This window comes from Stylophora pistillata, chromosome 14 (assembly GCF_964205215.1).
Source record: "Stylophora pistillata chromosome 14, jaStyPist1.2, whole genome shotgun sequence".
Classification (NCBI taxonomy): domain Eukaryota; kingdom Metazoa; phylum Cnidaria; class Anthozoa; order Scleractinia; family Pocilloporidae; genus Stylophora; species Stylophora pistillata.
In genome coordinates this window covers 3,865,201-3,890,200 of record NC_142532.1, presented here as the reverse complement: position 1 = coordinate 3,890,200, position 25,000 = coordinate 3,865,201, and the positions used below count along the sequence as shown (strand labels likewise).

General features: G+C 38.4%; 3 protein-coding genes across 5 annotated transcripts in view; all 3 read right to left on the bottom strand.

Annotated features, from left to right (window-relative positions):
• The window catches only part of LOC111330196 (Golgi SNAP receptor complex member 2), a 24,808-nt gene extending 13,888 nt beyond the window's left edge, over window positions 1-10,920 (bottom strand). The window contains exons 1-8 of one of the 2 annotated variants that reach the window (XM_088744976.1): window positions 10,410-10,920; window positions 10,048-10,112; window positions 9,249-9,357; window positions 8,767-8,845; window positions 8,533-8,586; window positions 6,841-6,984; window positions 6,298-6,384; window positions 3,969-4,485 (exon numbers count right to left, since the gene is read on the bottom strand). In XM_088744976.1, coding sequence (XP_088601102.1) covers window positions 4,429-4,485; window positions 6,298-6,384; window positions 6,841-6,984; window positions 8,533-8,586; window positions 8,767-8,845; window positions 9,249-9,357; window positions 10,048-10,112; window positions 10,410-10,438 — 624 coding nt within the window. In that variant the 5' untranslated portion in view covers window positions 10,439-10,920 and the 3' untranslated portion in view covers window positions 3,969-4,428. Of the gene's footprint in view, window positions 1-3,968; window positions 4,486-6,297; window positions 6,385-6,840; window positions 6,985-8,532; window positions 8,587-8,766; window positions 8,846-9,248; window positions 9,358-10,047; window positions 10,113-10,409 lie in introns of those variants that run through there. The other variant, XM_022935018.2, reaches the window with a different exon arrangement.
• A 1,711-nt stretch (window positions 10,921-12,631) lies between these two features.
• Window positions 12,632-15,827, bottom strand: LOC111330218 (lipopolysaccharide-induced tumor necrosis factor-alpha factor homolog). The gene is made up of 2 exons (XM_022935048.2): window positions 15,266-15,827; window positions 12,632-13,307 (listed from the first exon to the last, which is right to left on the bottom strand). The coding sequence occupies exons 1-2, from the start codon at window positions 15,601-15,603 to the stop codon at window positions 13,199-13,201; spliced, it is 447 nt and encodes a 148-aa protein (XP_022790783.1). The 5' UTR covers window positions 15,604-15,827; the 3' UTR covers window positions 12,632-13,198.
• A 1,769-nt stretch (window positions 15,828-17,596) lies between these two features.
• LOC111330209 (uncharacterized) overlaps window positions 17,597-25,000 on the bottom strand; it is a 17,767-nt gene continuing 10,363 nt past the window's right edge. For both annotated transcript variants that reach the window (XM_022935036.2, XM_022935037.2), the window contains exons 6-12: window positions 22,836-22,922; window positions 22,098-22,223; window positions 21,604-21,733; window positions 20,992-21,065; window positions 20,783-20,895; window positions 20,155-20,316; window positions 17,597-20,009 (exon numbers count right to left, since the gene is read on the bottom strand). In XM_022935036.2, the coding sequence (XP_022790771.2) occupies window positions 19,919-20,009; window positions 20,155-20,316; window positions 20,783-20,895; window positions 20,992-21,065; window positions 21,604-21,733; window positions 22,098-22,223; window positions 22,836-22,922 (783 nt within the window). In that variant the 3' untranslated portion in view covers window positions 17,597-19,918. The remainder of the gene's footprint in view (window positions 20,010-20,154; window positions 20,317-20,782; window positions 20,896-20,991; window positions 21,066-21,603; window positions 21,734-22,097; window positions 22,224-22,835; window positions 22,923-25,000) is intronic.

Sequence of the window (25,000 nt, the reverse complement as noted above, 5' to 3'; positions counted from 1 at the left end):
AGCTGAAAAGATTGATCAGTATATTTATTACTCTGTCAATCAACTGATTTGCAAGTCATCAAAAATGAGTCCAAAGTAAACATTCTCAGCCAAAAATTATTAACACAATAAACTTGGAATTTGTTGCCACATACTCTGAGGAAACCAAAATATGGCACCAGCATTTAATAATCCCAATTTAAAGGAATTGTGGCTGCAAAGCATTCAAGTAACCCCATCCTTGTGCTTAGAATTATCCTGAACTTCTCAATCTGGTATTAACCAGACCACTAAATGTTTTGTGGGGCTTATAGTGGGTAAATGGAATTAGTGTGGAGCAAATCAACAAAACAATAACCCCCCCCCCCCTCCCACATCACTAACATTTGTTAGGATTGTCAATTTTTTTTCATTTCCAGTGTATGTTATATAGGTTTTGGTTTGATCATGTGCCACTGATCTTTATCATAGGCATTACCAACACTATTGCATTTGATGAGAGACCAGTCTGTTGTAGTACGTGATTCTGTGGCATGGACACTTGGCCGGATTTGTGAAATTTTGCCACAAGTTGTCATTGGGGGGAAGTTTCTCGAACCTTTGGTTGAAAGTCTTCTTGAGTCTTTAAAGGCAGAGCCCAGAGTTGCTGCTAATGTTTGCTGGGTGAGTTGCTTACACCTTCTTGTGAGCAAGAATTGTTAACTTGTCAGTAGTTCATGATACCAGTTACCTGTCTTCTTTGTACCTTATGGTACAATGGGCCTTGTCTGGAAAATGATTAGCTAAACTCTTTCACTTGTCAATTTTTGCATCATGTCAAAATTTACTATGTTCTACCTTTTCTATTCTTATGGAAGGCCACACCATATTTAAAAAAAGAGTGTACCAAAGTAACAATTTGTTAGAGATGTTTTTTCTTAACTTGGTTTGGTGCTGGTTGAAAGAGCTCACTAGATGGTGAATCAAACCAACAAAAATTTGTTTTTCTTTGTTGAATGCAGAAATACCCAACAAATTGTAGGAGATGTTAATTTCCCACACACTAGATTACTGTGTGATGGATGTCCTCCCCTAAGGGTGGGATGGGTGGGAAGGTGAGATCGATAGACTGAAGCGGCTGCCCGAGGTGCCTGATATGCTGACGTCTGTTCTCAACCTTACGCTACACCCGTAATTCAGCCTCTGGGCTGCAAGTGGTCAGATATAAACTATATTCATATTAAATCCAAAACAATTGATCGCAGTAGAGCACAACCTAATTCTCTTTGTACGTTTGTTTGTTTGTTTGTTTTTATAGGCATTTAACTCCCTAGGGGAAGCAGCGTATGAAGCTGCACCAGTCCCTGAAGAGGAAGAGGAACCACAGTCATATGCCCTGTCACCCTGGTTTGGAAAAATAGTCGAGAAACTTCTAGAAGTCACAGACAGGTATGAACCCTTGGATTATTAATCTGCATTTCTTGTTATGTCAGTGACATTTTTCTTTGCCCTATACATGAAAGGGATGATTCCCTCTGAATGTAGGAGCTGCTTGTACATTGGAAATAAAAGTTTAGTAGAGACTTGCAAGCTTATTAGTTAAAGATCAATTTTGATGAATGTTTCTGCTTCAGAAGTTGTAGGAGCCAGTTGACATCTTCATGTTTAGAGAACAGCAATGGTTCCCCCTTAGTGTCAACTTGTGGTTTTAAATTTTAACTTAATCAAACCACATGAAAAATTTGCTAACTTTTAGAGGAGATGCTAATACCGGTAACCTAAGAAGTTCTGCTTATGAAGCTGTGATGGAGTTGATAAAAAATAGTGCAAAGGTAAGTAGTGGTTGAAGAAATAAGTTATGGTAAGCTAGATAACCTGCCAAAAAGGACTTCTAATGTTGTCATCACCACCTTGCTTAAAATGGAAGTGAATGATTGGGGTTAACATGGGTTTCCTCACCAGAATATCACTTGCAGAACATGCAAAACGTGTCCTTTCATTCACAACACTGATAAAATATGGGGACCCAAACGATCCATTAAGATCACTGATCACTTCACGTGCACCTCCGCCAATGTAATCTTTTGCATAACTTGCACTTATTGCAAAAAGATATACATCGGTGAAACAGGCAGAAGACTAGGTGACCGATTCCGAGAACACCTTCGCGATGTGGAAAAGAATGACAAGGACACATCGAAACCAGTCTCTAGACACTTTAATTTACCTAATCATTCTAAGCAACATATGGCAATCTGTGGTCTTTCCTTACATTTAGGTAGCACGGAAAGCCGTAAAACTCTTGAACAAAAGCTCATCTTTCAAACTGGCAGTCTAAATCACACAGGGATCAACGAAAACTTTTCATTCCACTAATTTACTCATGTTTTTCTCGTTGCCATGTTCCCACCAATAACGTAGCTCCATTTTCTGCCTTTAAAAGCACACACAACCCACAATTCCTCTATTCGCTCCGACAAAGGGCTAACGCTCGAAACGTCAGCTTTTGTAATCGTTACAGTGGCCAATTTACCATTTCAATTTTGTTGATATATCCAAATTATTTCGTTACCCCCACCGACGCAGCCCTAAACAGTTTCTTTAGAAACTATCAGCCTTTATTCATCAGAATATCACTTAACTTTGTTTTATTCTTATCTAGCAAAATTCAACTGCTGTCTTGCTGAAGTGGTGGGTGGATATCTGGTTTAATTAACCAGGGCTTCCACTCTCTTCAGCAAGCCTTCAGAATGAATACTGCTCCCATGGCTGGTAATACCTACAACCCAGACATGAACCTCCATTCCAGGCTGAGAGAGTGTCCAAGCTGACAATAGGTTCACTTTTGATATAAGGGCTCATGACTCTGGCCTTCCATACAACTTTATTCACAACTTCAGCAGTTTTCTCCAAGAACAGGATATAGCCAGAGCTTGACATTATCTTGTCAACTTACTAGCCAAGTGGCTTGTGACAACTTAGATGTTATAACAGTTTCAGTTTGTTTACTAGTCAAACTGGCTGGTGGAAATCGAAAACCAGTAGCCAAAACTGAATTTCTACTAGTCTGTGGCTAGTTGGCAACCATTAGTGTTGAGCCCTGGCTCCAGTAAGTGAGTTATTTTTTACAGCCGTGAAGTGTTTCTGGTAGAAAAAGAAGGGATGTACCAAGTTTTTAATATGTATTTGTATGTTCTCACAGGATTGTTATGATGTTGTACAAGGAACTACACTGGTGATTCTGGAAAGACTAAACAGATTATTGGAAATGGAGGTGAGACTAACAATATTTGATGTCAGTATAGCTTGAGATATTTAAAACTGTTTCTTCATTTCATCTTTCCTTTGACTCAACCTTGCTCTGTGTAACTTTTTTCTGACCAATCACAAGGCATTTAAATCTAACACCACTGATGTCATATTTTAAATTACTGACTTGAACATTATAAAGATATTATCATAACTATATCTTGTTACTATGTTGGCTTATGAGCCTTTGTGGTCTGTGGTTTGACACCGACATGGTAGCCATCTTATCGTTGTGAACTATAGGCTGGGAAGTTAAATGTTGATTAAAAACTAACTTTCAGGTCAGTCTACTCATTTACTTATATCATAACTGCAAAATACAAGGTTTGTGGCATGGGTCCTGGAAAAAGACTACAATGTCTAGATAGTCTTGGAAATTGCTTCAATCAAGCAATAAAGTTTTCAGAATTTTTTATAAGAAATGTGTGTACACTGCAAGGAGGAGAATTGAATTTGAAGTCTTGGGAATAAAAGGGTCAAATATCAAATTTGGAGTCCTGAAAAATCAATCTGAGCCGGGAAAAGCGCGGGAAAAGTCCTTGAAATTTGTTTCTGAAAAAGGGTACGAACCCTGAAAATATGATTGAAATAAATTGTGTATGTTGGTAATGTGGTCATCGTTCTTTGTAGAAAAATGTAGCAGACAGAGCTCAGTACCATGACTTGCAGTCTCTGTTATGTGCAACACTACAGGTGAACAGTTTTTCCTTTGATACCCTTTATTGTTACAGTGCATTATTTTAGTCTAACATAATTTCAACATTCTACTCTAACAATGCTTGGCAATACCTTCAAATATTAAATGACTGGCTGTGGAAACTGGGGGACAGGATGAAGAAAATCCTGGTTACCAGGCAAGATGGGCATGTCATTCAAGCTGGTTGACATGCTTCAGAACTTTTGGGGAACAGCTTATCTGTCAACAAAAATGCTTTCCGAACATTCTTTTAAAGCAGTGGGAGCCAATGGAACTACATATTAGGAACCCTTCTGGTTGATAATTGGCTAGCTAAGCACCTGTGCCAAATTCTAATTCTTTTTATTAGTTCCTTAATGTGATTATTTCCCTGACAGAGTGTATTAAGAAAGGTGAATCCACAAGATGCACTACAGATTGCCCCACTGATGATGCAAGCACTGCTTCAAATGCTCAGTCCTGGTTCAGGAGTGAAGATTGTGGGTGGGGTGCAGGAAGATGCTCTGATGGCCATTGGTACTCTAGTGGAAGGTATGTTGACAAATAATAAAATGAATCATCAAACTTGTAACACAGTTACTGGTTTGAATGCAGGAGAAGCACTCGTGCACCCATGCGGTCACTATGAATTCCTCTGATAACTCTGACTTGAGTTCTGATACAACTTTAACTTAATTGAATGTTTTTCAGCTCTTTTCATCTTTCTAAGTGGCCTGGCAAAAGTGCCCCTAAAATAATTTTTTTTTTTGATAAATTTAATAAACATTGCAGTTATTTGTTTAATTTAAATTGTACTTATAGCATTGTTAGTAATAGTATCGTGTTAATAAAGCAGTATTGTAACGTAATGTACTATTGTAGGTAATTTATCATTGTGATGTAGTGTAATAATGTAATTTCTTTCATATCTGTTAAGTAATTCTTGATATTTAATTAAAAAAAAAAAAAAAAGGGCTGGCTTGAACACAGGAGTAGCAGTCACCTGTGTGGTGTGGTAGTCTGATCATCCATATCAAATCTTGTCTCTTTTTTAGTTCTTGGGATGAATTTTGACCCTTACATGGAATCTTTCAAGCCTTATTTAATAGAAGCACTGAGAGAGCGAGTTGAATACCAGGTGATTTATCCTTGTAGAGAGAGAGAGAGAGAGAGAGAGAGTGAGAGAGAGAGAGAGAGAGTAAGAGAGAGAGAGAGGAGAGAGAGAGAGAGAGAGAGAGAGAGAGAGAGTGAGAGTGAGAGTGAGAGTGAGAGAGAGAGAGAGAGAGAGAGAGAGAGAGAGAGAGAGAGAGAGAGAGGGGGGGGGGGAAATTTCATCATGAGAGGGGGGGAAAATTTCATCATGACTGCTATGGGCAAATTTTTAGTTCACTACTGGGTCATGGCTAATATTTTCAAAGGGGCCTCAGGGTTACGAATACCTACACAACTTGGGTGAAGTGGCCGTGACCACCGCTCTAACTTGTGCGTCGGGGGTGGAGAGGGAGGGGAATGCTCGTAGCCAAGTAGTGAGAAGGATTATCATGTTGTATATCTAGCACTGAAAACGATCTATGATTAACCCTTAACATCCTGATATCAGTATGCATATTCTCCATACTGTTCTCTATATATTTCCTAAGATGCTGACAAGGATAATTTGTTTAACAATCAAGAGCTTCTTTAATTGGTGATCATTTCCTTTATTCGTATGACTTTAATGTGTGATTCAGGGGAGGGGGGGGGGGGAAATGCACGGAGAAATTAGTGTTGAAATGAGTTTGTGACCCTTGGGGGACCGAGGCCTGATTCGAGCTCTCAATTCCCTGAAGGTTTGTGGTGTTTTGCTGAGGGTCCTCCGTACCTCTTTGTAAAACGCAGTCACGTAAAAATATTTGGCCTTTTCACGCATCAATATTAAGATCCAAGATTTTTTCACCTTCAAGCGTAATTTGAGACGATCATGTTTTACATAAAAATAAAAAACCAAATTCATGAATTATCGATTCATATGAAGTCCATATCCTGTCAAAACCCTGGTCAAAACCTAACTACACCCGTTCGAGAGCCGAAATATGTACATTTTTAACACCATTAAAAAGCCTGGAATTCTGATCACGCAAATAAAATTGGTTCACGAATCACGTTTAATTCAGCTCTTCATTCACGAGTCACGATTAAATAAAAAAAATTAGTTCAAATGGACAAGACACGATCTTGTCATCTTCAGTCACGATTCACGAATGAAGAAAAAATCGAATCACGATTCACGAGAAGAAAAATCGGCCAATCAAGCTTCATGTAAAAAGTGTTGAGAACCCTCTTTACTAGCAGTGACTTTTAGAAAAAAAAAATACCTGTGTGGCTCTCTTGTCAATTAGTCTCATAACGGTGTTGGAAAGTCCAAGAGTGCTGGCAATATCCAATATTCTTTTCTGAGCTCCCTATTAAAAATGAAAGATAAGGGTTTGTCACCTTAAAAAAATCATCATAATTTAACTCAAGCTTGGCTTAACACGAGAAAAAGCAAGCTCACTATGTGTTTATTTCCTCTAACTTTCCACCAATCAACTACAATAATAGTAGCGTTGGGAATTTCTTTCACGACTTCAACTTTCTCTGATATTGACTACATAAACAGCACAATCGCTTCCTCGTCTTCTGGTCTGTAAATGATTACTACCGACAGCAGGTACAGCTTGTATGCTGCCAAGCGGAAAGGTGAGCTACTAAAAATGGAAGAGAGGTCTCCACCAGCAAGCCACAGAGTAGTTGCATGTCTGTCAATCCTAGTACGCGCACGGTATTGTGCGCATACTCTGCGTGTTTTACAAACTTATTTTGGTCTTCTTATCTTTGAGCGGTACTGCACAAAGGAAATACTCGTGGGGTCAACATACTTTTAAAGTGACACGTTGATCTCGTAAACTCGTCAAAATACTGGAACCACTGCTCAGTAAATCACTGATTCCTCTGTCAGCATTTTGAAGAGAAGTGTTATGCTGTAGGGCGTGGTCTATCATGATTGATGTCTCACCACTATTCTGCAAAATAAGTTTTATTCATTTTTGTAACATAACCAAAGTAAAGCGCGCGCTCTGATTGGTCAATTTAGCGTCCCCCATTTTCCCATGGGTGTACGCTGCTGACGTGAGCAAATGCAAAGACTAGTTTTCCGCGCGCGCTTGTTTTTTCTGGTCACGTAAGATTTGTTAAAAAAAAGAAAACTCTTTTTGCTACAATGTATGTTATAAAACAAATGGTAAACGCCACAGTGTACACTATTGAGTTATGGATGCATTTGGGAGGTTTGCTATGCACTCAAGAAGCTAGAGTCGCTCTCGGCTATCGCCTCGCGCGACTCTTACGCTTCTTTCGTGCTTAACAGCCTCCCGCGTGCATCCATAACTCATTATAGTTCACCAATAACTTTTCTCCGGTTCTTATTGGTTTGAGTCGATCACGTGACGCGATGGTGTTCATCCGTGGAGAGACACTATCAGCCCATAGTGCCCGCCAGCGGAAAATACCCGGATGGATAGTGCCCGTCCGCGGAAAATACCTGGATTGATAGTACTCATCCGTGAAAAGTTTTGAATAGTTTGACGGCCGCGAAGTTAGGCAGAAAAACAGTGACTTTTCAATTCTGACAGGTATAACGTATTATTTAGCCAATGTACGGTTGCGAATTATTGACATTTGTGACAAGCTGTAGGCGCGGAAGAAAATTCAGTGGTGAACAATAAAAGCAATAGAGTGTTTATGTCTCGGAACTATCGGTCTGATAGTGGCCCCTTGGAAATTTGATGTTCTAAAAACTAGCATATTTGTTTTAAGAACATCAAATTTCCTCGGGGCAACTATCAGCCAGGAACAGTCTATAACTGATATATGAACAGTCTATAACTGATAGCTCCGATAAGCCGATAGCTCCTCGACAGAAACACTCTATTGTTTAAATAGTGTATGCTATGGTGTTTACCATTCGTTAAATCTAACTATACCAAAAAAGCTAAAAATATAATAACAATAATAATAATAATAGTAACTTTTATTTCTATAGCGCTCTTATCCTATGTTCAAGGCGCTTTACAACACTGTGCGGGGGACTTTACCAAACTGCCAGTGGCAGTTTACAATCAACAAAGGCGAATTGTTTTTTAACCAAAGCCTCCTTCCCCCAATTCCCAGTAAACAGGCCAGACCACATCACAGTAATCTCGTGATGTGGGTTCTTTAACGTTCCCTGCCTAATCAAATTATCTAATTAATAAATGCAGGAGACGGGACCTACGGTTTATTCGTCCTTATCCGCAAAGACTAGAATGTCTATCCATTTCTTGATATTATAGAAAGGTAGCACATTCTCCTCAGTTATTTGAAGACCATGAGCGTTGGTCCGGTTGGACCAACACGTATAACTATATACGTACATCTAAATAGATGCCATGGACATAGGTCAAAGTTGAATCCTCCACAAGGAATTAAACTGCAAGGCCTTTGCATGCAATTCCCTCATCAGTTAATGAATTTTCATATAAAAATTCAGTGGGCAGATTTTTTTTATTAGCTATGGTGATCAAGTTACTAACATTTGTAGTGAACCTTCTGTTTAAGAGTTCCTCTCTTTCTCTTTCTTCCTGTTCCTGATAAAAGAGAAAGAATGAAAAAAATTAATTCTCCATGCTGTCTGTCAAATATTTTTCTTTATTATTATCACTTGTTGGCTTGATATCGTGTTGATATTGTAAGAAGAAATTCTGTGTTGGTCAGTCATGGGATTTAGAGGGTGAGGTCATAAATGGTAACAATGAAAGTAAACATACCCTGAGCATTTTGCGATGCTGGTAGTTGTTAAAGCCCGTCTTTAAGTGTCTTAAATCATATGTCAGTTGGTCAACTTTTCTGAGGAGAGAAAAAGTAATTGTCACATTCAAGGCAAAATGAAACATCTTTACCTGACTAAAGAATATGCTATGACTTTCTGCATCAAGAACTTTAAAGACAAGCTGCAGTGTAACTACTAACAAATTCTGTTTCGACAACAGTTGTCAGTAGAACAGCAGTGTTAACAAGATACATGTACAACCACATTTTGATATTAAATTCATGTTGTTGTCATAGGCTACTGTCTTTGTTCCCAGTAACAACATGTTGTTTGACTTCTTTTAGCAAGTTTTCACAATGAACACTTTGTCACTGTTGTTTCATGATCAACACCCCATCATCCAACTTTTCCTGCACCTCGCGCAACTGGTAATCATAGCATTTGTAATGAATCTAATTGACATTCTCAGTAAACACTTACATCCTGGCACTCTGTTTCTTCTGTGGTGGCTCTTTGTTAATAAGGATTGCCAGACGATCGCAATTGGCTGATGCTTGCTCCAAGTTCTGTTCTATTTCTTGCTCAAGGGCTGAATGTGTGGGAGATCATTTAAGATTAAAATAAAAAATTCCTACCAACTCTTCAAGAAAGGAGTGTTTAATCTAAATTCACTATTTTTTTTCTGAAACATCTCTTAAATCCACTACAGCAGTTGGTAATCATGCACTCATTACTGGTCCTGCTTTACAAGACATTGATCTTGCTTCAGAATTTTTTCCACACCATTCATTACAAAATGGGAAACAGCAAACCAGCAGAAGAAGAAAAATAAGTTTTTGACTAGTCTTGGTTGCTCCACAAGGAAAAAAACTTTACAGAAAAAAAAAAAAGTTGTTTACCAGTCTAGGTCTGTCTATATGGGGAAGAACTGCACCATCGGTCTCTTGCACAGTTTTTTTTCCCATTTAGACTCTTCGCCTGGTAAATCACATATATATACCCTTGTTATCATATTTTGTATCTTTTTGTCAATCTTAGGGCACACTCAAGTCATACATTGCCACGTGAAAATTACAAAGAAATAATTTTGTCAGCATTGGATGAATCTAGAGGAAGCAATTCTCTTTGCACTAGGGACGCTTAAATCAAGTATCAGTGCATTTTATTTGTTCACTTTCACGAAAAAACGCCCATCGCTTGTCAGCTATGAGCACGAGACAGCTGGAAATTTAAACACGACGCAATGTTGACACTTTTCTAAATTTATGTTTGCGCTTACCATTTAGTGAATCAGGATGTGCAGAACTCAGTTTACTAAGTAACCCCTGAACTCCTACGATGAGTCTTTCAAAGAAAGAAAAGAACATATCGTAACTTTAACGTATCCAAACTCAAATTAAATGTAATCTGGGTAGACTCCGTCCTTCGTGATCTGGATGAGCAAAAGATCTCTGAGAGGCATTACAGTAAAAGAGGGGAAAGTGATGCCTGCGGATCGTTAGAAGGCTGAGGGGATCGCAACAGAAATGAGATGAAAATCAAGCTTTATCATCGATGTTGAGTTCTCATAACCAAGCAGAGGGCATCGATATTCATCAGGAGGTCTTCTCGTGGGCTTAAAACAAAAACAAAACAACTTACCGATTAGTCTCTTGGTAAAGATTGTCCATTATTTATTATCTATTTTCGTTTTTCTCGCGATGAAAGCAATCATATAAAGGTCTAAGAAACTAGTCAAGCTAAGCCGCCATCTTGTTTTCGTATCTCCTTCCGCTGACATACGACACGTCATGTCTCTATCCAGTCTCCTTCGGACTTTTTTGGTTAGTCACGCAATTTATCACGTAATATTTTTAGTAAATACTTTTTAGCATTTCAATTAACTCAGTCACTCTGTCATCGACTCAATCAGTCGGTCGGTCATTCTTTCAGTAAATGGTAAAGCCAAAATCAACCAGTCATTCATTCAATCAAACGCTGTCAATACGACTCCTAACACCATTTTACGTTCCGTTAGAGGAAAGCACTGCTGAAATACAGCACCATTTCTCAGATAACATGTATGGCAAGAATCTAACACCGACCAAACCCGGGTGAAACCGAGTTGGTATCTGTGATGGACAATGTGTCCGGCCTCAGTTCCCATGAAGACTGGATACTGACATTTTAGAGAAAGGTACTTCCCCAGACCTCCCCACCCTTACAAATAAAGAAAAACTACCAAGTCACGTGGTTTCCTTGGAGCATTTATTACATATTTAACGTGATGCATGTTTTCTAAAATAAGCACACGCTTCTAAAACTGATCGTGTGTAACTGATGAAAAAATTTCAATTCTTACATGATTTAAAGATTTCTCTTGAACGTTAACACTAAACAAGAGGATGAAGTGTACCTCGCCATCCCTCGGTCTAAAAACGGTTTGCAACGAAAGTGCCTTCTGCACAATCTTACCATATGTGACCGGGCACAGGATTTCGTACACTAACGCTTTACCGTTTAACGAATCAATCCGTTTACTATCCGTTTACTATCCGTTTAAAACGGATCATTAAAGCGTTTAAACGCTTTCTTCATCCGTTTAAACGCTTTGCTCATCCGTTTAACGTTTTCGACGAAACGTTTAAACGGTTAACCTATCCGTTTAAAATAAAATACATCCGTTTAACAGTTACTTGCATCCGTTTAACGAGGAGAGCGAGATTTGTTTTCATGATTATGCAAATTTATGTCGATTGACGTGTACGGCAAAATTTACAAAATCCCTGGCTATCCAGTTTCTCATCTTTTAATTCCGTCGATTGAGAGGAAACGGAAATTGCTTTATAAAAGCTGTAATTACACATTACTTTACAAAATCGAACGCAAGATGAAACACGAGCGAAAGAAAGTTGAGTTTTGTTACATGCGCATGCAAAATTGTTTCGATTAACCGACGGTGAAATCTACAAAATCAGCGGCATTTCTTAACGTTTTCACTTGATAGTGCGTTTTCATTTCAGTCAATACGTAGAAGAAACAATGTAGGAACATGAAAAAAAAAAACGACTTTGCTTCTCAACTCTATTTTCTTTCTATCGAGAATGTTCAGTCCACATGGTATGATTGAGAGATTCCTTCCTCTGCTTATACAAATTTTCAAACGCATTGCGAGCTCTCCAGGGTGAGACTCGCTCTCGGCTCGCTTCACTCGCCAGTGGATAGTTTAATTGCAGGCTAGTAATTTCATTCTACTTAGTTTTCTATCGTTGTCGGTCGAATATTATTAGTATGAAACGTCAGTGTTCCGCATGAACAATTCGTATCATTGTTCGCAACGGTTTCTGATCGATATGTGCATGACTTTCCGCCGTTCTTTAGCCCTCCTCATTCGTTCAAGGTTTTTGTCCATCCATTTAACGTTTTGAGCTATCCATAAAATATTTTATAGATGCTGTTCAACCGTTTAACGTTTTAAGCCATCCGTTTATTTTTTTTGTCGGCCGTTTAACGGTTTACGGAATCCGTTTTTGGACTTTGCTCTACCGTTTAACGCTTTGGACTATTCGTTTAAACGGACATGCAAACCGTTTAAACGCTCTTACTACCCGTTTACTATCCGTTTACAAACCGTTTATTTTTACCCGTTTAACGGAAAAGCGTTAGTGTACGAAATCCTGTGCCTGGTCACATATAATTTACCTACTTGAAATCTCAACTAACAGGCTTCTTCGATGTCAAATCAACTTATTCTTAGAGTTTTTATCTTTTTATCTATAGGCTCTTAATAATGAGATATAGAAGAAATAAAAGCATGACCACATTTACTACATGACTGGGAAATGAGAAAGATCTTTTCACCAACTTTTTGTATGTGATGAGTGATTTGAATTGTAAGGGCCATTTTTGCAAGCAGAAATTGAGGTAATAACAAAAATATTGAGAAAAAAGGTGTTTGGTTTGTTTTCCCATCTTAATTCTTTTCTATTTTACAGAAACTGCAGAGGGTCTGATTAGACGAAGTTAAACGAGTTTAATTGCCTTCCGCAGAAACGCAACATCACAATTCTTTCTTCGACATATTGACCTCGTGCTCGCTGTCACGTCCTTTTGGTACAGCATTACTACAATTCTAATGGCCAGCGGCCGCTTCAAAATCTACTAGTTGATCTTGTTTTAAGCAAACGAATATTTTGTGGTTTACGGTAAGGTGAGTCTACTCAATTTGCCTGTCGCACAAACGATTGAAATTATCTTGACTTTTAGATACAAAAAATGGCCTTAATATCAACTATCATTTTTGCTCATATCTAATTCGCTTTAAGTTTTAGTTAGAAGTTCCTCGCATAAAATTCCCAGTCGGTTGAAGCTAATTTTTATTTCAGTGTTTGCTTATTTACGAAAGTCTTTATTGGAATTGTAGCCTCTGTTTTTTTCCATCAGTGACCTTCTCACATTCGACGAAACACTCCCACCTGGGCGCCACAAGAAGGACAAAGATGAACAACATCCTTCATTGGATCACAACAAAATGGAATCAAACAGCAACCAAGATCACATCTGCAATAGGAATAAAAGCAATTTACATTTTTTGATAAGAATTCTCGTTTACCAACAGCCAGGGTATTGCAGTGCAGGCGTGTTATTAAGGTCTTACTATTCCACCTGCCATGTTTAATTTGGAGTTAGAGTCGACGGTAGAGGGGAGGGGGCGGGAGGAGCAAAAATATTCACTTCTCCACCTTCATCCCCTCCTTCTTTCTTCACTGTAGCTCTCACCCCCTCCTCCCCCCCCCCCCCCCCTTGGTACAAATTACAAATTTCTTTCTCTCCCCAGCCTTCCGCTCCATTAAAATAAAAGATGACGGCCATAATTTTCGCTAAGAAAATACTTATTCAGTTTAATCCATTCTTACAATTGAGTCAATAAAAGAGGTCGGGAGAAAGTATTGCAAGCGAAAGAATTTCAGGAGGAACAGAAAAACGAACAATTTATCGTAAAACGACGGATAGGCGAACGAACAAACGATCGTACAATCGGGAAAAGACGGGGAGACGAACGAACAAAGTTGGAAAAATACCTCCGTAATTGGAACGAGAGAGAAAGTTTGTGATAGACAATGCTGAAAAGTGAAAGAATTTTAAAGGAACAATTCAAGAATATCTGACATCTGCAGAATTATTGTAAGTCTTTAAAATATATGATTTTTTCCGCGTGTTTTTGGCGATGCAAAAAAGAGAGACTTCTTTAGTAAGTGAATCTTTGTCATGTACTGTACATTATGCGATTGCGTTGCCAACTGCCCTGCAGCTAGGGAAAACACGAATGACCACGTCGCCTCAAATTTCGTTCTTACACCTGATTGGTTGAGAAAATCACATTTATTCTAAGCCAATTAGGGAAGAACGTGAAGCAAACTGGCGAAACTACAGATTACTTTCGAAATTGGTGAAAATTGTTCAGTATCTCATTCTACTTTCTATTTTTTTTTTTCGGAATGATTTTCTATTTATTTATATAGCGGAGTATTTGTCTCGGTCTTGCGGAAAACAATCGAAAAAGACTTCCATCGATGCAAAGCTCTCCATAATCCTTCGTTAAAAAGGTTTAGGGGTCAATATATTTGCAGCTGGTTTTTTTTTGTGTGAAAATTGCTTTGTACGATCGGTGATTTTGGATCAGTCTTTGCAATTCAAATTCACCTCGCCAGTGTAAGATTTTCACTAAAAAAGTTATTGAATCCGTTGCGATTCGCATTTCGACGATTTGAAAATTTGAAATGTTCTTTGCAGTCAGAGAAATGCGATGATTTTAAGGAAGTCAAGTCAGCAACACGTCAAAATAAAGGACAGTTTGTGCAGCGTGTTACCCTAAAAGTCTCAAAACATATCCGACAGGTTGCGATATTAATTCAAGCAACCACAATCTAAAATTAAGATTCATTAAATATTGAAGCTTTTAAGCAAACTCGTATAAATTTCGTTTATGAGAGGTGATCTGTTTGATGTACTAAGTATTGGAGTAAAAGTTAATTTTTTTAAACTTTATAGGAGCTAGGAATCTGAATAAATGGCTGTTTTTTTACGAAGTAAAAATAAATAGAATCAGACTGGAAACTTCAACGATTTAGAGAACGTGCGAAATTCTACACAAACATGTGTTTACTCACACGGTAACAATGCCAAGAGTTCATAATTTGTGACAAATTCCGTATCACGTCTAGCTTGCATTCGTAAAAACAACGAGCTTTTTAATAAAAGAGCTAAGAGAGTTTCGTTTGAAACCTTCAATGTTACTAATGTTAAATTGACAGTACTGTCATATAAGTGATCTGTAAATTCATATAGCTGTATGCAAAACCGCAATATTTTCAAAAAACCTTACACATAAAAGTTCAAAATTGAAACATTTGTTCTCTACGAATCGCTTTTGGTTATTTACAAATATTTAGAGTGAATCGAAAACGGGATGCGTCAGCGAAAATAAAGGAAAAAAAAGGTGCGTAGTTCGTACTTACCCAACGACACACAATCCGAGGCAGGCAAGCCAAGTTAAAGTTCCCGTCACATAGCTAGTCGCTGTTACAATACTCATTTTGCAGTTAGGACATGACATCGCCACCGGTGACTCGCCGAAGCCAATCGTACTTATTGCAACAGCCGTTGGTTGCTGAATAATGGTGGTCGTGGTTGCTGTACCGGGATAGCCGCCCGGTTGAGCTACAGAACCTGGGTAGCCAGGAGGAGCTGGCGGTGGATAAGCTGGCTGTGTAGGGCCGCCATAGGCTGGAGGAGGATACTGGGCGCCTGGCGGAGGTTGTTGTTGCGGGTACGGCGAAGGTTTACCGTCAGCCATGTTGCTTCGCTGTTATTGTTACGCGAAGGAGCATTAACACTATTCCGTAATGTTTCGAGAGGTTCTGATGACGTAGATCCTCGTTGCCAAGGGAGTACAGAACGTTCGATTATTTACAGATACGACACCTGCACCTTTCTCCACCGTAAAAGACGGGCACTATTAATTTTATCCCCTTTTATTGGCCTTTGTTTCGAAATCTTCACCAAACATCCCGTTGAACACCAACTGAATAAACCATTATCAAGGGACACAAGCCCTAATGATTTTTCGCACGTGTCACTGAAACGTGTCTTAACTCATTCGACCCATCGTCATTTCTATATTAACCGAGTTGCGAAACATGACAAGCACATTACCATTTCGCTGGATAAGTGGAAAATTTGTGACTCAGCGCTAAGATCCGAAAAGAAGCGCGAGAAGAAGGGGAAAAAAAAATAAAAGCCAACGAAGCATTCTGAACTAACACTGATTCTGTCAATTTCAGAAGTATCTTCGTTGATTAGTCCACGATCGGGCTCGCGCCGGAAGATACAAAAGCTCTCAGCTGGAGCAAATATAACCTGTGTGCGTTTATCACACAAGATGTATTGATGACATTAAACCACAATTTTGATCCTTGTATATCGTATTGATGAAAGGTGAATCTATATCGGCCATGTCTGCCAAACTTACTCAAAGTTTTCTAACCTACATCTGCATCATGCAGTATTCATCGTGGAAAGTTGTAATCTTTTAACATGCGTCAATTACTGAAGTGACACCAGTTTAACAAGACATTTCCATGGAAAATGAATGTTATTCATTCAACAAAACAAAATGTAGATTGAGTGAAATAAACCGAGCTGAAGAAATAGAAGTTCCAGAGTTAAAGGAATACATGACAATCATGAAGAAACAAATGGATGAAATTTTAGCGAAATTCTGAATTTTTTTATTATTCGGTGTGTTTTGTCTTAATAGTATTCAACATCCCCCGGGGTTTCTAAGCTCGGCAGAGTGTGACTCGCTTTGGTAAAATGCTAACAAGCTGTAACCAGACTGGCGAATTTCCGGTTAGTAGATGTACGACCGTGAAAGGTGTTAGCTTCAACAGTCTCCCTCGCAGCTGTTTGGGAGCGTTGCGTGACATCCAAAAAAAGCGGCTGCGAGGGAGACTATAGCTTCAAAGGTGCTCTTCAGTTTTGCGAACTGATGTCATAATTACGTTCGAGGTAAGAAAACGCATACTGCTCATGTCGTTTTTCAGTCCCGCGGGTTTTCTCATATCCTGTGGGTATCGATCCGAAGTCAGACTGTTCAGCTTTTCCATGCGATCTTGGACTGACTGCCACACTCGGCCTCAATCTCAGGTGGATTCAGTTTGGGTGCCATGGCAGGATGCGTAGTTAAATTGCAACCATTTGATCGAATGAAATGAGTTTTCTTTCCAGTTCTACAAATCCGAACTTTGAGCCATCAGCTACCATAAGATGTCAGTGGGCTTCATTGTACAATGGATTTTATCATGTAAAGACAAAAATATCCACTTCTAAGCCACATCAAACGCACTTCACTAATCCATGATTATTACAAGTAGTGAAGTTAATCTAGGAATTGTATGTTCTGACAGGACTGTTTTTAACAATTACAGAAATCTGTTCGTGTACAAAAAAAAGTCACATGAAACTTGTGAAGAAATAGGTGGATGATTCTGGAGTATTCTGAAAAATTTTTTTGAATACAGTTTGTAAACCCAAATTGGCAGCTGATAGCAAACCCACCTTCGTAAAATGCAAAACGATTCGTCAGCAGTTGTACTACAAAATCGGTAGTGAACACAATTTAGGAAGTGTCTGATCTGACCGGGTAGTTTTGATTAAAGATAGCATTTTCTTAATGAATACATAAAATTCGTGAAGAGAAGGGTTGTCCAGAAAAATATTGAACGGGCCGGTTCAGACAGCCGAGGGCAACTCTAGCTTCCAGAGTGCTTAGCAAATCTCCCAAGTGCATCTATAACTCTTGTGTTTAATAACATAAAAAAAAAAAAATTCTTGCAAAACATTTGCTTACTTAGAAACGTTTGCTACACCCATGAGCAAATAGTAGATACTGAATTGACCAACCAGAGCGCGCGCTTTACGAGATTCATGTGGTATTGATAATTACAATAATAATGATAACAATAATAATAATAATAATAATAAAAATCTCTCTAAGAATGACTTTATTTGCTAAAGCTCTAAGATGAAAACAAACCGCACAGCATGTTGCCTGGGATCCAGTCCTTCCGCGGAAATATTAATTGAATTCCACACCACATATCGTAAATCCATGACAGTGGGGGGTGTGGAGGCAAAGCTTTTCTAGACCCGTGAAAGCTTATGTCTTAGTCAATTGTTTTTCTTTTTGTCAACGTGGGGTAGGGGGGGGAACTGGCTTGATAATGGCCATGAAGAACCTTTAACATAAAATCCTGGTGAATGACTTTATCGTTCCCATAGTTTGTGCTCTGTAAAATAGCCTATTTATCATTATCATATGACCCGTCCGGCCCCAATCGCGCAATCCCATATAAAATCATAGTGAAGCTGACGTGTGCAGGGCTAAAAGGGTTGACGTGAGCCAGTCTGGGAAAAGCCGTTCGGCCCGGCTGCCCTCACGTGGCTTCGCTGCAAAAGCTTACGGGAAAGTAGAAATGAGGAAAAAGTCGGGTTTCACAAGAAAATGGGAGTTTCTTCTTCTAACTGGAAAAAATAAAGGAAAAGTTATAATTCCAGATTCTTTTTTTTGGCTCGTGTGGCCACAGGCAGTCCAAGCTCACTACTAGAAAGTGGACGGGACTCTTACAGTGTTGCGCAACGTTTTATATTTATAAAGGTTTGTATGGGATGTTATCGGTTTGCCCTAAAAGAGAGAAAAAATGTCTTGTTTTGAAATAAAATGGGCTTAGCTTATTGCCTTGTTGTTTTCTTTGTTGATTACCAGCGTCTCAGGCCATTTTAAAGCATTTTCGGTGAGTCAGCGCTATTTCGGTATTCAACTGCAGTTGAACGCCTCCGGTTGGCTCAATTGGTTAGAGCGCCGGATTTGTGTTGTGCGGGAGGTCGAGGGTTCGAGCCCCGGCCGGACCGATACTCATGGTCTTAAAATAAGTGAGGAGAATTTGCTACCTTTCTATAATCAAAAAATGGATAGATATTCTAGTCTTCTCGGATAAGGACGAATAAACCGTAGACCCCGTCTCCTGCGGGGTTAGGGGTAGGAGACGTTAATTTCCCACGCACGAGATTACTGGGTGGTGGATGTCCTCCCCTGGGTGGGAGGGGTGGGAATTGGTCCTGAAAAGCCCCTATGGGGAGTGGTCAAGTAACGTATGTATATATGTATGTATGTAATAACTGTAGGAATAAGGTAAGTCAATTATTTTTCAAAACAAGACATTTTTTCTCTCTTTTAAGGCAAACAGATAACATCCCATACAAACCTTTATAAATATAAAACGTTGCGCAACACCGTAAGAGTCACGTCCGCTTTTTGTAGTGGTGAGCTTGGGCTGCCTGTGGTTTAGGTTGAAATTTTAAGGTGGTCATATGATAAAATACTTATTGACTGAGTTTGGTCGAGCGGGACTGGACAAGATTTGGCTCTTGGTCATAAGGCACGGATCTCGCTGCGCTCAGTCCGTACGTCATGACCCCGAGCCAAATATTTTCTCGTCCGACCCTCTCACTCAATCAATACGTACATATTGTTACACACTTATTTACCGCTTCTAGTTTGGAACATCTCACAAGACCCCTCGTAACCCCTTACCCCCCAGATCTGATTAACATCTTATTTCTCCACACAAAATCTATACAATATCCAGCAAACACGCGAAGAGAACACACAAACTGCCCAGTTAGAGAATACAAACTTGATAGAATACCCAATTCTCTTCAATAATTTACAAAGAAATATATGGTCCTTGGAAGTGAGAGCTACGAATCAGGTGTTGGGAGGTAGGGGCTACGCTGCCTAGCGTCTCTCGATAACAAATCCCATTAATTTCTTTCCACCGCGAAATAAAAATTACTTTTCCATGGTGGTCGTTCTTCATCTCATTAAAAAAGATATTTGGCAACGAATTTCATTCCTTGAGTCGAGATCAAAGAGCATCCAAAAATTGTCAACGCACAGATGGATCCCGTACGTCTTAAATATGTCGTAACTGATCAACTGATCATGTAGTTCTTGTTACACAAGATACAGTTTCTTGAAGTCAAGTCTCAATAACACGACCTAACACATTATCACAACCAACGCGGTCAAGCCTTCTCTGCCGAGACATTCAAAAAACTGCCCTCATTTCCTCTGGTGAAAACTGCACGAAAGGATCGTCTTTCAACAGCACCGTAGCAGTGGGACGAACTTCTTGCTTGCTAAAACAAAAATGGAAATAAAACCTAAAGCTACTTTACTCCTTTTATATTTACCGGTGCAATAAACGATGGTTTTCGACCAAATAGGGAGCTGGAAGCATCTCAGTCCACAATAAGCTAGTAAACCAACAGAGAGACCATATACCTGAGACATTTCTTAAGAAATCCAAAAGCTAAGGATGTACAGTCCTTTGGTGGTTCTACTTGGTGGTTGACGATCTTAAACATTTTGGTCGGCATCTCTAAGTGGTCATCAAACAAAGGCGGTTTGGTTGTCAGCATTTCGACCACTGTGCAACCCACACTCCTAAAGAGATGAGGTGATAATTGAATTAAAATATACCAGGAGAAATTTCAGCATACTTATTGGATAAGAGCCACTCAATTACTCCAAAATAGTGCAAAAAAAAAAAAAAATCGAAATTGAGTGCAAAACATAGAAATACCGTGATTTCCTTCTCTCTTTGAAATGAATTTCGATTTTAACAATACAACATTTGCACAGAAAATAAATTGAAATTTTGCTGCCGTTGTTGTCAATGCTCCATCACACAGAGCAAAAACAGCGCTCGTGGTGATTTTTGCTTAAATCATACCGACTTGAACTCAAATTCAATTAATAAAGCAACAATGAATGTGGTGGTGGTTTGCGCAAGTAGCGGGAAATGATGTTCGATTTGCGCACCCCTTAAACTAGTTTCCAAGGAAAATAAAACAATGCACTATTCAACTAAAATCAATTATAATAAAAAAATATCTATCAAAACCAATACCAAATATCAGTTTTCCTTCCATAGGGTTGGTCAGAAAGCATTTCCGGGCTTGTCCAATGAAAAGAAGCCACGTTACCCTTAGTCATCCTTCCCCCTGTGACAGTTTTCAGTACCTGCACATGCGTGACATGAAATGAAATCAAAAAACAACAAACCAACCAACAAAATGACGATCGAACGACAACAAAGAGAACAGAAAATTTGCTTACAGTCATGACTTTTGAGATACCAAAGTCCACAATTTTTATGTTTTGTTGTTGCCTGTCTAGCAGAATATTTGCACCTGAAATAATAATAATTATAAATAAGAGTAGAAGGAATGGGTGAAGTCCAGTTCAGTCTGTAATCACTTGAATAATCGAACGAGCCATCAGTTATACCTTTCGAGAGATAACAACAGTTATCTCAGCGTTATACACGACAACAGCGCGAGGACATGACTCGTACACTAATAATCAGAAATCAAGGAGTAATAATAATAATAATAATAATAATGATAATGATAATAATAATAACAAAAATAAAAATAACAAGAATGACTTTATTACTGACAGTATTTCCACTGAAAAGTGGCTCTTCATTTGTGAAATTTACATTACTATTTTAGAATATTTAATAATAATAATAGTAGTAATAATAATAATAATAACAATAATAATATGATAATAATAATAGTGATATTAATAAAAAGCTGTAGTCATGTACAATATCAAGGAATGTCTTGCTTAGGGTAAGACGGCCAGTACGACTGAATATGGAGCAGATAAACACGTTTTTACTGTAAGCTAAATTATTTCTAGCATAGCTTCTCTCAATCTAACCTTTGATATCCTTGTGGATAATTCCATTGTTGTGGAGGAATTCAAGTCCAATAAGGATTTGCCAGGTAAACTTCCTGACAAGCAGTTCATCCAAGGGCCCTTTATATCTTAGCATGTCCTCCAAAGAACCCTACAGAGAAAGAAGTGATTCACATTCAGGCTTGACGGCAGGTGAGTCCCAGAAACGTTTACTAAATATTTTTTTTTTAACCCTTAACACCCTCACATCAGTATGCATATTCTCCATACTGTTCTCTATACATTTCCTAAAGTGCTGACAAGGAGAATTTTCTTAACAGTCCAGAGCTTCTTCAAGTAGCGATTATTTCCCTTATTCTTGAGACCTAACTGTGTGATTCAAGGGGTGTTATTGTATGGAGAAATTAGATACTAGTCACTCCGGTGGTTGAAAGGGTAAAGACATTCTTCAAGGTGTACACCAAATCAATAAAATAATCAGCTGCCAGTCAACTAGATCTTAACAATCTCCTTACCCCTTCCATGTACTCCAGAAACAACAACATGGTATTTCGATTTTTCTCTGTGTAGAAGAACTGCACAATAAATTTGTGCTTCACAGCTGAAAGAACTTTAACTTCATTTTCAACTGCTTTTGTTTGCTATAATTTATGAGAACAACAACAGCAACAAATTAATGGTGTGACAGGAAATTTTCCAAAGGTAGCTTACCTATACATCAAAAATATAAAATGTAACCTTAACTGCAATGAGAAAGTATAGAAAAGCCTACCAATAGACATGAAAAAAATGTGTTTCAATTATTTCTAACGCAGGGCTGAAAAGGCTAACAAAATATCTTTTTACTACTGTAGTTTTAAATTTTCACAGTTTACTTAATATTTTACTCTGTTTGTAGCTGTAAGCATTAGCTGCCGGTATTTCTACTGGGGTAGAAGTTGCAACTTGCAACACTGAAACTGTAACAGTCGACATATAATTTCCCACTTCAAGTGAATAAATAACTGTCACAGCTGAGCAAGACAAAAGGCCTGCAAAAATTCAGCCTTCAACAGGATTTGGTCCCATGATCTCCCACATGCTAGTTACGGTAGGTATCATGATAAACTGAACCACAAAGCCACAAGTTGGGATTGTGACAAATTTTAGAGATTGTTGTTCCAGCACAGGAATCTGATCACAGCTAGATGAAGTGCAAAAATTTTATTTTACTCAATTGGCAAACAGTTGGTAAAAGTGTACATACTGTGTACCTTTTGAGTTTCACTGTGGTTTGTACCAAGATCACACATCTTAACAGCCATTCTTTTGCCAGTCTTTCTGCACTGACAGAGGTACACCTAAAAGTCAGTGAAAGAGTTGAACAAACAGAGTTAAGGATGCTTTTAAATGTACTTACCAAAAGGCTAACCAACTGATAGACATCAAGCAACCCAAGTCTACTTAAATGTGTTGGTAAAGTATTAAAAAAATTAATTATCATGTTCAACTCATGACAAACAGGGTTCAAACAAGTTTCAAGGTACAATTTGGCCTCTGGGGAACAATTTCTCCCCAGGGCCCCTCTGGATAACAGCCACGTAGCTGAGTGGGTCACCTTGGCTAATTAACAAATCTACAGAGGTTTAGCATGGTCTGTACTCTTATTGAGAAATGTTGTTGACTCACGAGCTGCAGCCAAGTGCGTCCACAACAAACTTTGACCACTGTAATAAATAATAAATAAAAAAGCATTTATATAGCACTAAGCTCAACTAGTTCTCCGTAGCGTTTTGCAAAATTATAGACTAATTAACATAACAATTAAATTATAAAAAATCGCAAATTAAAAAGCATCTTTGAACAAGTATGTTTTAAGGTTCTTCTTGAAAATTGCAACAGATTCAGATGTTTTCAGGGAATATGGTAAATCGATCCAAAGCTTGGGACCGACAATGGAGAAGGCACGGTCACTATAGTTCTTTCAAAATGTTCTTGGAACCATCGGGAGCATTTGTGATGAGGAACACAGTACACGAAAGCCATAATACCTTTGATGCAACATTTAAGCAATATAAGTTGGAGCTAAGCCATGTAGACCTTTATAGACAAGTAGAAGTATTTTGAAGATAATGCAAATACTTAACAGGTAGCCAATGAAGTTTCTTTAATGCAGGTGTAATATGTTCCCATTTCTTTGTCAAAATAATAACTCGCACAGCAGTGTTCTGTATAGACTGTAGCTTGTTTATCATATAGTCAGGTAGTCCATAGAGAAGGGAATTGTGATTGTCCAATTTAGATGTAATGTACGCATGAATCACAATTTCAGCAGTTTCCGGACTGAGATATTTTTGTATCTTACTTATGTTCCTTAGGTGATAGTGCGAAGCTTGACAGACTTTTTTCACTTGCTCATCCATTGTTAGATGATGATCGAAAAACGCTCCTAAATTTCTTGTAGATTGAGCTGGGCTAATCTTTTCATCACCAACTTCAAAAAAATTGAGTATAGGAGATTGACAAAACCTGGAACTGTTGAGTAACAATTTGGTTTTAACGTGTTTGAGCTTCAAGCCATTCAATATCATCCATGAATCAATATGTTTATACACAATTCCACTTTAGATTTAACCGTTGATAGTTCATGCGAACTTGACAAGAAAGACATAAATTTGCATGTCATCAGCGTATCAATGATATTGTTGACCATAGCTCTTAATAATATCAGCTATTGGAGAAGTATATAGAACATGTAATAATGGGCCCAAAACAGATCCTTGTGGAATGCCATGTACCAATTTCTGTAACGTTGACTTACAGTTTTCAATTTGAAATTATCATTGACGATTATGATTGTCAAGAAGATTACAGACCATGCTAAGCCACTGTTGATTTGTTTCTTACCACAATATCAACGTCAACTTAACGATTCTTTCAGAATGTGACATGTTGCATGACACATGGACACAAGCAGCATTGTCTGTAATGTTGCGTCACACATGGACACAAGCAGCATTGTCTGTGCTCATAATAGTAACAGCAAATTGGCCAACTAGATTGCAAAATCACTGCCAATTGTGGTTAAAATAAAGTTTTAACTTATCTAAGTATCATAATTTAAGGGAGGGGAGGACAATTGTTGAAGATCAAGTGTCCACCGACACTTACATTAATAAAGGTAATTGAACTGAGTGGAGTGCAATTTGGGCTGAAATCATACGCGTGATTTCAAAATCGAACGAGCGCGCAGGGTGAGTTCAATTTGAAATCCCAAGGATGATTTCAGACCAAAATTGCACGACACGAGGTTCAATTACCACTTTATTACATCCATTTTGAAATCGCCCAATACAGGACTTGTTCAATTCAAATATTTTACTGATGCAGTGCTGAGCCGGTTTTTAAATAAAAAGTGGAACCGGAAACGCCTTTACAT